A 14,785-nucleotide genomic window follows, 5' to 3' on the forward strand; every position below is an offset into this window, starting at 1 on the left:
GTAAATTATTCCAAGATTTGATATGATTACACATCACAAAAGTATTCTATTTCTGTGTATACAAATATATTAAATATTTTTCAAATTTCACTTCCTTGTCATTACTACATGGCTACTTCTTATTTTTTTTATGCTGGTTTATTTAATATCAGTGTAATTTGTTTTTTTAACAACTTCCTTTTATCTTTTATTTAAATCATGTCCTTTAAACGTACCTTCCTTAACAGTAAATCAAGTAATCAAAAGTAGGAAGGAAACAGATTTTACCAAGAATAGTACTGCCAGTAACACAGGAAGTAAGAAAGAAAGAGAGAAAAAAATTACATGAACTTTACATTGAAGCTAACAAACAAGTTTTTGTCATCTATAATTTGTAATCCATACAGAAAATTCAGCCTGACTGATTGACAATCATCTGTCAAAAGTTTCATTAAATAAGTAAATTTTACCTTAAGAATTTCTATTGATTTTGAAAACCCACCACAATATTTATCAACACATTAAAATATAATAAGAGTTGGTCATGTACTTTCTTTATGAAGCAACTTAAATAACAGTAAATAAAAAATTAAACACTAATTAAAAATACACCATTTGTTTTTACAAAGTACTAAAATATAATAGATCAAACATAATAAAAATTCACATTCACTGTAGCTTAAAGCATAAAGCATTTTAAATTAGTTTTCCCCAACATTCCAAAACTTTTCAAGAATTAATTTCAGCCCAATTACACATTTGTTCATGTAGGTTAACTTTAGATTAAGTTTTAGCAAATTATAAAACTTTGTAAAATACCTTGTTATAAATCTTTAAAACTTACAAAAGAATACAAGTTAAAATATTTAGTAATTATGCCATATACAAATACTTGTCCAAACCTTCTTCTTCAAATGAAAACCCAATTCAGTAATCTGTAACATATTGTTTGACATATTTTTGTGGATATAATTTTTATGTAAACACCTTGTATCTTTCAGACTATTTTCCTTTTGCCTTGTTAAATAAAGCTACAGCATAATGCATAGACGAAAACAGACAAAACAATCAATGCCAATAAAACTCAATATTATTTACTATTGAACACATATTGATAACAATCTTGTTATGATATTAATCACATATTTTCTGTAATAAGGTACTTACCACAATTCTTTGCAATCAGACAAACACTGGACTTTTGGGCAAGTATGATAACATTTGACTTTGAGAAAGAGATGTGTTGACAGCCCTAATGGGTCCAGGTATGCCCAATGTTCTCAGTATGTCCATCTCCATCAAGAATTAAAAAAGGTATTTTATGTGTGTGCATACATAAAAATTATAACATTGATCAAAATGCTGTCATATATAAGCATTTCAAAATACATGTATACAATATTTAACTACGTACAATGTGTATTGTGCCTGAACTGTCTGTATCATCACTTTTGCCCTACCGTCCGAATCAAACGTAACCCTATAAATATAATAAAAGTACCTTACTAAATTATCAGTTACACTGCTTACGGAAGGGAGTCGTCTTTAGGACCTAATACCTCTCAGTCTCAAAAAACGTAGTCATATTTCCGGGAAAATGATGTATTAAGAAGTAAGTTTAATTCGACTTTTTTTACGTTCGTAATATACATTTCAGTCACTAAGCTACGTTATTGTGTTTAGTATACTACACACTAACACTATCCAACTCTAACAACAACAAATTGCAATGGAGAGGTCTGCGTAATATTCACCCTTACTTTGTATTTGAGTATAATATACGTTTTCAACGATGTCTTTCTCAAATCACATCTCATACAATAGAAGGACACTAGCAACCGTGCATATAATGCCGCAATATTGATTTGCGCGCCATCTAGTATCAACGGAAATAGAAGTTATTTTGAGAACAATGAGGAACATATTTATTAAATGACCAGACATTTCAAAATTTTCATATTCCGTCATCAGCAAACTAAGTAAAATATAGTTAATATAATAAAATACTTTGGAAGAATGTGGATGCATTATAAAATGACAGTGACTCCGGTTAACCAATACAAGCAGTTGTACAAGGCCTTTGTAGCGACAAGTGCTACTGATTGATCACCTATTCTTCTCGCAGCAGTTCACAATGAGACGGCCATGCTTATATACTGGGGTAACCATGCTTGTATACATAATACCTTCAGACTGATCACACCAAATATCAAACGTATTATATTTTATTTGCTATGATGAAGTCACTAAGGTAACTACTTAACTGAACATCAGCGAAAGCGTTCGAGTTTTGGGTCTCGATTTGAAAATATTATAACTAACTGTACATCAATTATAGTTTACAAATAAAAAGATGAACACCATTTTACACAAACTTAAGGCCAGGCATGGCCAAGCGTGTTAAGGTGTTCGACTCGTAATCCGAGGGTGGTGGATTCGAATCCCGGTCGCACCAAACATGCTCGCCCTCCCAGCCGTGAGGGTGTTATAATGTTATGGTTAAGAGTTGGCGGTGGGTGGTGATGACTAGCTACCTTCCCTCTACTCTTACACTGGTAAATTAGGGACGGCTAGTGCGGGCAACCCTCGTGTAGCTTTGCGCGAAATTCAAAACAAACACAAACTTAAATTGTGCTTCAAAATTATGTTTCATAATTTAGGTGATGTGTTGGAAAATATTACCCATTTTCCTTTTATTTATGTAATGAACTAAATATGGAAATATTTAATATGCTTACTTTGTAATATATGTTTCTCTCTTCCCCCTCCCTTGAAATATTTTACTATTAAACATTTGTAGCATTCTGCTGAAAATATGTTTCAATTTGTTGAATAATGCTACCTTGTGTAAATGATTGCATCATTATAAAGCCGTGTAAAATATTCAGTTTTAATATTATTTCTGATGTTGAATTCATTTCAAAAGAAATTAACATATTTTAGAGGTTCGATACATGTTGTATTCAGGTACACTTATTTCCTGCAGAAAGTATTCTGCATTAAGCAGCACATTATGAAAACTGTTGAGCAGAAAAGAAATCTGACGTAAACAACATAAAAAAGAAACGAACAGAAGGAAATACACAAAATAAAGTGATTGATGCTGTTGTCTTTATCAAAGCCGGCTTTCTTTTATTTTCTTTATAATGGGTGACTGGTTTATGAAACATAGAGGATTGGTACAATTATACAAAAGATAAATACAAGAACTGGAATGATGACACTCAAAGTCTTAGTGCAATATCTCACAATTCGAGGTTACCTATATCAAAAATTAATATAATGTACATTTCTAAAGAATATAAATTTCAAACTCGTATTTGTTTTAACACGTCCCTGTACACCTTCTTGAAAACGACCCATATCACACTGGAATGATGGGAGAGAAACAGTATCATACGACTGTTAATCTATACACAGTAGCTGGAATAGTGTGTAATTTTTTTATTTAAGATAGCAGGTTACCACAAGTTTGCAAACTTTCACATGGTGTAAAGAAAATGAAATCTAACTAATACGAAATTTTTGTACATTTTTCAAAAAGTTTTCTAGAATATCCCAAATAAAGATATATTCTCCACTAGTCCTATAAGGGTTTGAATACAAACAGTTTATTTGTATAGGAAATATATATATTGTAAAAATAATAATATTTCATACAAGTAATTTATCAAATACATTTCAATTAAGTGCAGTTTTTTCACATTTATTTTTCTTTTATGAATAAAAATTAATTTAAATTTTCAACATTTGTGAAAGTTACTGAGTTATAAAAATTCAGTTATAAAAAAACATTATATTTTATTTTTCACTCGTAAATAGCAAAATTTAAAAGTCAGTTTTCAAAGCATGCAGCACAAAGCACACAATAAGCTATCTGTTTTACATCCTCCGTGAAGATTTGTGGATTTTATTCTTTTACTAACGAAGAGCAGCATTGACTATCACATTATGACACTTTCACGGAAAGGAAAAGGCAAGCACATTCAGTAACGGGTATTCGAGCCTGCATATTGCGACTCCAACGCCCTAACTCCTGGACCCTGTACTGTATAGGAAAACAAAATGTTAATAATTCAAATTATTATGTAATAGAATTACTGGTCATTTATATATGACAGAAAACAAAGTCTGAATGTGAAAGTTGTGGTTTAGATAACTGCATTTTAAAAACGTTCTTCTGGTCACAGTTCAGATAAGAGGTCGAAAGCTCGCAGTTATAGGAAAAGTACTTAACATAGATAGCAATGCCTATATATATTTACATATTAATTTACTTACGTCATGAGTTTTGAAAAACAACTTTATTTCCTAATAATCTAAATCATTTCGCATGTTTCTATGGCCCGGCATGGCCAGTTGGTTAAGGCACTGGACTCCTAATCTGAGAGGCGCGGATTCAAATCTACGTCATACCAAAGATCCTCGCTCTCTCATCCGTGGGAGCGTTATAATGTGGCGGTAGAAGAGTAGCGCATATAGCCCTCGTGTAACTTTGCACGAAATTCAAACAAACAAAACATATCTCTAAGAAACCTAAAAGCATTTCTTGGTTATATTATTTAAGAAAACGTATTTAATTAAAATTAACAAAGGATGTGTTTAAATTTGTCCTTTCCTCATAATTCATGTTGAATGAATGTACTGAAATAAAAACATGTCTTATTAACCGTCTTGTTTTTTTTCCTTTTGTAAAACATTGTTCCATTTCTCTTAATTTATGTTATCTAATTTCCTTAGGACATATAAACAATCAAGCGACAATGATATGTTATTTAAAAAGAAGTAAGAAAAGCGGGTTTGTGTCTAGTAGATATAGTAATGAAAAATTAAAATTATCTGATTGTTTCCAAATTAATAAGAAAAAAAAACATTGCAAATAGGAAATATTTAGATGAGATTTAATACAAACATATTCCCTGCACATTCAAGTTTATAACTTATTTCATCAGATGGCACTAGTACGAGGTTAACCTGAGAGGCTTTGGTTTACTTTGTTTTGAATTTCGTGCAAAGCTACAAGAGGGCTATCTGCGCTATCCTTCCCTAATTTAGCAGTGTAAGAGTATAGGGAAGGCAACTATTCATCACCACCCACCGCCAACTCTTGCCGGGTCAAGAGGGCTGAACGCTCACAAATAAAATTATTTTAACGGAGTGAAATGTCCGTGTGTAATTCTACAAATACTAAATATAGCCTAATATTATAAAAATCGCCAAAATAAATGCTACTGCGACTTTTCCATCCTTTAGAAACCTTTTTCTCTTAGAATGAAATTTTGCGTGTATTTAACAGAATAAAACGTGAAAAGTTTGTTTGTTTGAAATTGAGCACAAAGCTACAGATGGGCTATCAGTGCTCTGCCCATCACGGATATCGAAAACCGATTTTAAGCATTGTAAGTCCGCAGATCTGCTGTTGTGCCACTGAAGAAGGGGGAAAAATTAAGAGATATTTCTATTTAAGTTGTCATAATTGCGTTATTTTAAAATTAAATGTAATTTTATAAGTGTTACAAACTCGATTTTTAATTCACAGTAGAAAAAAGAAAATTAAGTTTTAGGATTAATTTTAGTCATGAGTAGCGTATTTAACGTCGGGGCAAAACATCGACGGGCCCCTCATATTGCAAAAAAAGCAACATAAAACAACTATACCTAGAGTTCATCAATATGAATGGGATGCCTAAGAAAATTGCACCACCTCTGCTAAACTCAAACTGTTATATTAATGTATACTAGCTGATTACCCGTGGCACCAGTGCATAAGATTCGCATGTAACCTATTCATGAGGTCCCATCTGCACCCTGAAAATAGAGAAAAATAAAATCCCCCGTGACGGGAAACGGAGGTGAAACGGGAAAATTGTGACCTCTGTTGCATATTTACATGCACACATAATAAAAATTTCTCGACATTGGAAGTTGCATATCGCGTAATAAAAAAAATTTTCTGGTATCATATAAGCAAGAGTTTATTTATAGTATGATACTTTCCAGTATGGATAAAAAGAACAAATACGAGTTCAAAGAATCGTTGGTTTTAAATAAACAGTTTAAAAATACTATCGCAGAAGGAGAAACAGAATTATACTACATTTTAAAGAGCACTTGTTAAAGTTTTTACAAAATTACAGAGCTACAAATCTAAGTTCGCTTCCTCTCAGTGGACATAGCAAATAGCATAATGTGGCTTTGCTCGAAAACAAAGTACTAAGTATAATTTTTATATACCTGTAAGAAAAAAATACAAATGTGTTGTTTACAAATGCAAACCTTACGTTTGTATAAAATTCGTGAGAATTGTTCATGACCTCGTTGAAATACGCGGAAACAATTTTTCAGGACTTTCTTTGACGTCTACAGTTATTATACAGGCCTTCAAATTTAAATTTCATGAAAATCAATTTGGTTTTAATAACACATTTTTCCACAATTCAGCTATGCAGCGTGTGAAATTAATATAATTTTTTTATCTCGTAAGGATTTTCTACAAACTTGAAAGAAATAAAAAAAAACTTACTTAGATCAAATTTACCACAAATATGATAGAATTTGTTTGGGTCATTTACACAACCTCTTATTGCCATAGTGACGAATAAATAGTATAGAAAAGATAAAAATAATGTCAAAATGCACGCACAGACAAATATTATCCAAAAATAACACGTCATGCGGCCTGTTAACTGTTTATATACTACCGGTGTGTTTCTTATGGATTCTAGTACAATCGATAAGACTCTCACGTCGCAACTGGTTTAGAGAAATCTATAGCCAATGGTTATCAACATTTTAAGCATGACAAAATGTGACCCGATTTAAAAGAAAATGATTCACTTATGCAAAAATTACGTTTTGTGAAAAATCTGTACGTGATGGAGAAAAATAGATATCATTCAACGTACAGGAATTACTGTAGAACATGTAAACATATCAAAACAACGAAACCATCGCAGGCCTGTGTTATTAATACATGAACAAAAAACGTTCACACTGTACTAAATGTTTTTACTACGTCTTCATATCCCCAAACTGACTTTAAAGTATATCTTGTCCAGTCATGACATTATGATATTCTATTATACATCCATTCAACAACTTTTATCAAGTACATTGCGGACGTTTTCTTTTTCTCGCAGAAAATCAGAGTAAATTTGTTTGTTTGTCTCTTCAAATACTTTTTATTCTTAGTGTTCTCTGGTAGCAAGTTTATTTATACGAAATAAAACAACACGAGTGAACTTAGCTAATCCGTGATTTGTTTGCCGACATTTCATCGTAATAAATAGGTAAATACGTCTAGTATTGTTCTCTGTACCTTCTCGACACTTCAGACCTTTTTGATATGTTTACGATTTCTGGTTCCTGTACCGTTGCTGCAGAATGGTTCTTCCCTCTTTCAGGCAGCAGCAATGACAGTCGAGTTCTTCTGATTGGTCAGATAAGAACAGCATACGAACTTATGGTGGGTACTGTTGTCTATCACATTGTTTCTCAACCTTTTCGGCCCAAAGGCACACTATATATAGCGTAAAATATTAAGACACAATTTTAAATTATGTGTAGTGGGATATTTGGGCTTAATTCGCGGCACGTAGACATTTGATTCGAGGCTCGATACTGCTTACGGCTACTCGAAGATATTTGAAATTATTTCCGTATTTTTGAGCGAGCTTCTCTGAGTGGATATTTGGGTATTGATGTTAAATACCCAGGAGGGTCAGGTCCATTTGACCTCTTCCTACAAAATTATGGCAATAATGCTAACTGCTATTGAGAAGTGGTCAAGAGATGTTAGCGACACCTTAATAACACCACACATTAGGATTAACAACACATCGAACAGAGTGAGTTTTTCTTATATCAAAGCTACGTTGGGCTATCTGCTGTGCCCACCTATGGGAATCGAACCCCTGATTTTCGCCTTGTAAATCCGTATACTTACCGCCGTACTAGCGGGGGGCTGTGTTTTTGAAAGCTTGTTTGTTTATTTGTTTTGAATTTCGCGCAAAGCTACTCAAGGGCTATATGCGCTAGCTGTCCTTAATTTAGCAGTGTAAGACTAGAAGGACGGCAGCTAGTCATCAACCACTCACCGCCAACTCAGGGCTACTCTTTTACCAACGAATAGTAGGATTGACCGTAACATTATAACGTCCCCACGGCTGATAGGGCACATGGGAGGAAAAACAAAAACTTAATCCTACTAGTTTCAAATCAGACCAATGGTAACCCTTACGAAGTCCTTGGGTTGCCGTCAAACAACGACGATTGTGTCGAATAAATTAGGGGAGACCTTCGAACTCTTACAAACTTGTTAGGTATTTGTAGAACCCTGAGAATTAGAACACACACTACGGAAGTCCAGAACAAAAGAAGGCCAAGCAAAAATCCTGTAGCAGATACACTGTTGTGAAATGTAACCTTTGTATGCACGTTTCTAACCTTTCAGTATCCAGTTTACTGGGAAAAACTTCGTGTAGAAAGTATGCAGTAAGATTTAGAGGAATGATATAAATATAATTAAGTGTATCTCAATGAAGTTGTATTCTAGTTATGAAAGGGTTAAAGTACAATGATATTAATATCGTTGTAACGAAAGAGAACTGTCTTCTTAAAAGAGACTAAAATAAATAACTTAAATTCATTGGTAAAAGAGTAGCCCAAGAGTTGGCGGTGGGTGGTGATGACTAGCTGCCATCCCTCCAGTGTTACACTGCTAAATTAGGGACAGCTAGCACAGATAGCCCTCGTGTAGCTTTGCGCGAAATTCAGAAAACGAGCGAAAGAACCAACGCTTTCGATATCCTTGTCAAACCGAATGTTTAACATTCTCTCACATTACGCACCACAGCCATTAAATGCGCTGCGGGATTTATTTATGTTTGACGGTAACGGGACACAAACCTGAAATATACAGTACAGCACGCTAAACACCGGACAAATGTAACATCTTCTCTCATCATATAAATGTAATGCTCGGGGGGGGGGACTTCTCATATCTATACTTGCAAAAGCCAAAACTTTATAACTACACATAAGGACGTGGTGTGGGTTTGTGGTAGAGCTATTGATTTCGAATCCGGTAAATCGGGTTCGAATCTTTACGGTAGCACAAAATAGTCTCTGCACTTTAAATTATGGGCGCGTTATAAAAAGCGAAGTCAATCTCTAAGTGTGAATTGTTGGTTGCAATTGCTGTCAATACAGCAAATTTAGGGAAGCGTCACATACACCCTGTTAGGTTTATCATAAATACAATAAAGTTATTTATGTATTGTATTTGCTTCCCTAAACATAAACAAGCCACTTGGTAAGAAAGATTAATAAATCCGTTTCATACGCGTCTGTTTACACCAGTGGGTAATTTCCGCAATTAATGTAACTTAATTCATGAATCAGAAGTTCAATTTGTTTCTCTATTTTATCAGAACCTGTTTCCTTAGTTCTAATAGTTATAGAATGATTATGTGAGGCTTATATTGACATCTAAACTGATTTATTCTGTTTATTAACGTTTTTGAAGTTAAGTATACTTATTTTTCTTAGCTTCTTTGATGCCAACACCTAATTTTTTTTAACAAGATAAGCTCTTAAAATAAATAAAGACATTGACCATAACAGCGAATAGGGTGTCTTTATAAGGTGAAAAAGATTACTGCATAATTACACATTAGATATATATACACTGCTGGCCAAAATCTTAAGGCCAATAAACATAAAGAAAAACATGCATTTTGTATTGTTAGACTCAACCACTTATTTGAGTAGAGCTTCGAAAGATGAAAATAAGAAAAGGGAAAATAAAAATAAAAACCTTTTTTTAGCATTTAATAGGGAAAATGTGAACACTGTGAAATTAGCCTAAATACTAGTTGTTCAAAAGTTTAGACCATACTGAAACGAAGCGTTAATCGGTGAACACGTAAGGAAATTTAGTCATTTGTGTTGAAGCATTAACGTCATCAACATCTCCCACTGATATCTTCTGTGTTACATTCGGTAAAAACATGGCAAAGACTAAAAAGTTGACAGAGTTTGAACGTGGCACAATTGTCGAGCTGCAAAAGCAAGGTCTTTCTCAACGTGCCATCGCTGGATAGATTAGGCGCAGTAAAACTGCTGTTGCAAATTTCTTAAAAACCCTGAGGGATATGGAACGAGAAGTTCAAGTGGTCGGCCCAACAAATTTTCGCCAGCGTTGAGCAGGAGGATTCGACGTGTTGTCCGGCAAGACACCAGCCGAACGTCGAACCACATTAAGGCCCTTATGGACGCAGAATGTAGCTCAAGAACAATAAAACGGCATCTATGAGAGAAATGCTCCGTAAATGTCTTCAAAGGCCACGCCTCCTTCTACACCACGAAACAGCTCGGTTAAACTTTGGTAGAAACACCAAACATGGGACTAGAAAAGTGGAAGAAGGTTTTCTTCTCTGATGAGAAAAAATTTAACCTGAATTGTCCAAATGGCTTCCAACGTTACTGGCACGATAAGGATATCCCACCGGAGACATTTTATACACGACACAGTGGAAGAGGTTCCATCATGATCTGAGGTGCTTTCTCCTTCCATGGAACAATGAAGCTTTAGGTGATACAGGGGCGTCAAACACCAGTGGCTACATAGGCATGTTGGAAAGAGCATCCTTATTGACTAAAGGTCCTCGCTTGTGTGGAAATGACTGGATCTTTCAGCAAGACAACGCTGCAATCCACATTGCTCGCAGGACAAAGGACTTTTTCATGGCGACTAACGTGATTCCTTTGGACCATCCAGCGTGTTCGCCCGAACTGAACCCCATTGAAAATGTTTGGAAGTGGATGGCAAGGGAAGTCTATAGAAATAGACGTCAATTCCAAACAGTGCACGATCTTCGTGAAGCCATCTTCACAACTTGAAGTAACATTCCAACCAGCTTTCTGCAAACGTTTATATCGACCATGCCAAAGCGAATGTTTGCAGTTATTTGCAATGACGGCCGTGCAACTCACTACTGAGACATCTTGTTGGGCATTTCCTACCCTGTTTAGGACTTCTTTTTAGTATGGTCTTAAACTTTTGACCATCTAGTATTTAGGCTAATTTCATATTGTTCACATTTTCCCTATTAAATGCTAAAAAAGTTTTTTATTTTTATTTTCCCTTTTCTTAGTTTCATCTTTCGAAGCTCGACTCAAGTAAGTGGTTGAGCCTAACAACGCAAAATACATATTTTTTCTTTATGTTCATTGGCCTTAAGATTTTGGCCAACAGTGTATATAACTGTCTTTGCAAATATTGTTGCGGTGATGTCATCTTGTTAATTGCATATGATCATCCAAGACAGAGAATGCATTTGTTTATTTGTTGTTAAGTACAAAGTTGCATATTGGTATATCTGCGCTATGTCCACCGCGGGGAATCGAGCCCCAGACTCTAGCGCTTTAAGTCTGTGGACTTTCTTTTAATCCAAGAGGTAAAAGAGAGAGAAATATCGTAGATACATATGCAGATTTGCCTCGAACCAGAGAGACTATAATAAAAGGTTGTAAGACAAAAACTAAGTCGTATTTATAATATGGCATCTATTTGCAACTTACCGATGTTTCTTTGACATGTCTAAATAATATTAATAGAAGGTTTTCGTTCTTTTATATAGAAACCAGATATACACTGAAATAAGATATAAACTCTTTCAATGAGTTTGTGCTGTGATGTTTCATAAACCCGGCAAAGCTGACGTAATATGTTTTTGTTTATATTGAACAAGAAACAGGTGGCCAAGTTTGCCACATGGCGCGTTTCCAATGTAAACACTTTGATAATTTTCATTGGTCGTTTACCCTGGCGAGACGGCATAATACAGGTACACATGCGCAATGTGCGTACTTAATAAAGGCGAAAATATAATGTTGTAACAACCAAATATAGTTAATAAATTTCATATTTTGTAAATAAAAATACATTTATCTTTATATGTTTTCGAAATACAAACTAAATAAATATTAGAAAACTTCGGTTATCCGACCAAATTTAGAACTACTTTGTTTTGGCTTATGTGTACTGAGTGATTAGGTCGTGATTCCGTTCAAAACAAAGATGTGTTGTACAACAGTGCCTTTCGGGTTTAGTGTACGTAGGGTTGAGTAGTTTGTTGTGTATGTTTTCATCAATATAACTCAGGGAAGTTGTATTTAAAAATTAATTCAATATGCCATGCAAGGAAGGTGTTTGTGTTGTGGATGATCACAGAAAATCTCCCCAGAAGGAAATATTTAGGCCAGAATGTGTGGAAGAGCTTGTTGCCGCAATAAAACACAACCTTCAGCTCAAAGCCAGACCCTGCCACGTTTTGCATGGGAAACAAAGGAGATCGTCACCTTACAGCGTTCCAGTTCGAAGTGTGAGTAAGCCTAAATCATGTGACAACACAGCCTCACCTCTGAAATGTTCAGAGTTTTCTTACAGGACTTGTGCCAAAACAAAATCATCGCATTCCACTTATAATACTGCAAGTCCGTATGATCTCTTACAAGAACTGTTGAGAAACGGAAATCTTATCAAAGAAGCTGTAAGCAGATTAGCTTGTGAACCTAACAAAAAAACAAACTTTTATGATTCAGAATCTGACGAGGCATATAGAAGTCCTCTCGTGATAGATTTGTAAGCGTCAACTTGTGTGATTTTCATGTTATTCCTATCAAGTGATCCCAGTTTCATTACCACTGAATAATTTTGTTAAAAGTGTCATTTCATATTTTTTGTAAATGTGTTCATTGTACGTGTAGATTTGTGGTAAACTATGTAGCAGTTGACATCAGTTATTTAAAACAAACAGTTTCCACAGATAAACCTGAAACATGAATAAAACCATGTCATGCCTACTGGGAATCGAAATGGCGGCGACGAATGGTTGGAACTACAGTCTGTAAGGGAGACAGCCCCATGCTGTCTCTTTTCTTTCAGCTTTGGTAGTTTATCTCGAGGCGAGCCGTGGGCAAGAGTGGAACACCGGAAGTGCGTATGTAGTCCTATGAATCGCAAAGATGCCAGAATTCAGTGCGTATTTTTATAAAGTACAACAAAGCGCATTCTGAACATTAAAGTAAGAAAGTATAATAACTTGGTTTTGTTTTGTGGACAACATTAAGAATTATCTTGATTCTTGTCTGGTGAATTTATTTGTTAGAATATTGTCAATTGTGATATAAATATTAGAAAGAGTGGATTTTGCTCATAAAAAAATAACGTGTAGCACTACTGAGCTAAGTTTTGAAAGTTGGGAATGTAATGTTTTTTTACTCATTTGAATGACAGAAATCAAGTGCGTATTATACAAGTCTTAAATTTGATTATGATTTGTATAATCATAGAAAAAGTTCCTGCAAGTGTTTGGCAATTATTTTACCTAATAGTATGTAAAACAAAACAGATATTTTCAATGAGTACAAAATATCTGGATAAAAAAGGACTGGAAGAAATATTCGTCGCAACTTTATTGTTATTAACATATGAGGCCTAGTTTTTGAAGTTCATGTTTAAAACTAGTTATCAAATAATGAGTTGTTTTTTCTGTAATTGAGAAAATGTGTATTTTTAATTATAGCGAAACGAAATTCGGTAGCCATAAGTACTGTTGCCACGTTTTCAGGGACCATTTTTTTTCCGTTTCTGCTTCACTATTTAAATATATATAGTGATAATTGTAATGGTAGTATTTGCCTAATGTTTTAGAAATTCCATAAGTATGGCGTTTATTTCCATGTATATTGTAGTTGTTTTTTTCGACAAAAAACGTTACATTAACTCACAACTAACAACCATCACCACAGCAGTTTATCAAAATTTATTATTTTTTTAATGTGTGTGTGTGTGTGCACAGAGCATAAACTTTTTAGGCCTAATTTCGAAATGTGGTTGTAGCCGCACTTTAAACATAGGAAGAATAAAAAAAAAACGTATATATTACTTCATAAGAAGGAAACGTGTGAGTTATTGTTAGAAACGGTGAAGAGACGAGATTTTTGTTTTTATTAAGTGATAGAGGTTAACTGATAATCATTTCTCCTACAATTGCATGGAAAAAAAAACTAGTAGGTTCTTCGAAATGTTTGAAATGACATGTATTGTTTCACGTTTAACGCGTTATTTTAAAATATTTTTTATCAAACTGGATGTTTGTAAGTTTAAGTTCATCAGTGATACGCGTCACTTCCCATTCATAAAAACTAAAAAGTACAATAATACTTTACTGTTTTCTGTGTACGGGAAACTCACTTTTACATTAGATATTATGTGAAAGTGTTTTAATACTGAGCCACTTTTGAGGCAAACAAATAAAAAAAAAAAAAAGCTTCATCTTTTGTTGTCTTGTTTAATATGCAAATGTACGGTCGGTTTTTGTTTTTCTTATCATTTTAGCTATTACGAAAATAATCGGAATTTGTTTCATAGTACTTATAAATTATTTTCTGGAAAAATCGAAACTTGTTGAAATAACAGGTGCGTATTATTTCTTTGGGGTCAACTAGTTTAGTCGTAGAAGAATTGTTATATAATGATCAGTCTTACTATCTGACTAGAATAGTTCAAGAGTTAGGGATGAATAGTACTGATAGCTCACGGGAGTCTTTGTTTGAAATTTAATAAATAAAACATTTTAGGAAGGAGTACGTGGCCAGAAAGTTATGTAGTAAGTAGATCGTTTACTGAAAAAAAAAAAAAAAATTAATAGAGTCACAGTGTTTTTAATACTCCGATGAGACAACGGCAAGTTTATGAACTAAACATGAAAATTGTGGGTTCGATGTTGCGCTCTTTAAA

The 14,785-nt window shown here is 34.0% G+C and overlaps 2 protein-coding genes across 7 annotated transcripts in view; one reads left to right on the forward strand and one right to left on the reverse strand.

Moving 5' to 3' along the window:
* The window catches only part of LOC143239564 (trifunctional nucleotide phosphoesterase protein YfkN-like), a 57,976-nt gene extending 56,111 nt beyond the window's left edge, over positions 1 to 1,865 (reverse strand). For 4 of the 6 annotated variants that reach the window (XM_076480751.1, XM_076480753.1, XM_076480757.1 and 1 more), the window contains exons 1-2: positions 1,740 to 1,865; positions 1,147 to 1,272 (exon numbers count right to left, since the gene is read on the reverse strand). The gene's annotated coding sequence lies outside the window, so the exon portion shown is untranslated. Of the gene's footprint in view, positions 1 to 1,146; positions 1,286 to 1,739 lie in introns of those variants that run through there. The other 2 variants (XM_076480752.1, XM_076480754.1) reach the window with 1 other exon arrangement.
* A 10,188-nt stretch (positions 1,866 to 12,053) lies between these two features.
* Positions 12,054 to 14,320, forward strand: LOC143240430 (uncharacterized). The gene has a single exon (XM_076482852.1). The coding sequence runs from the start codon at positions 12,174 to 12,176 to the stop codon at positions 12,627 to 12,629; it is 456 nt and encodes a 151-aa protein (XP_076338967.1). The 5' UTR covers positions 12,054 to 12,173; the 3' UTR covers positions 12,630 to 14,320.
* Positions 14,321 to 14,785: the final 465 nt, after the last annotated feature.

The sequence above is a fragment of the Tachypleus tridentatus genome, chromosome 13 (assembly GCF_004210375.1).
Source record: "Tachypleus tridentatus isolate NWPU-2018 chromosome 13, ASM421037v1, whole genome shotgun sequence".
Lineage (NCBI taxonomy): Eukaryota > Metazoa > Arthropoda > Merostomata > Xiphosura > Limulidae > Tachypleus > Tachypleus tridentatus.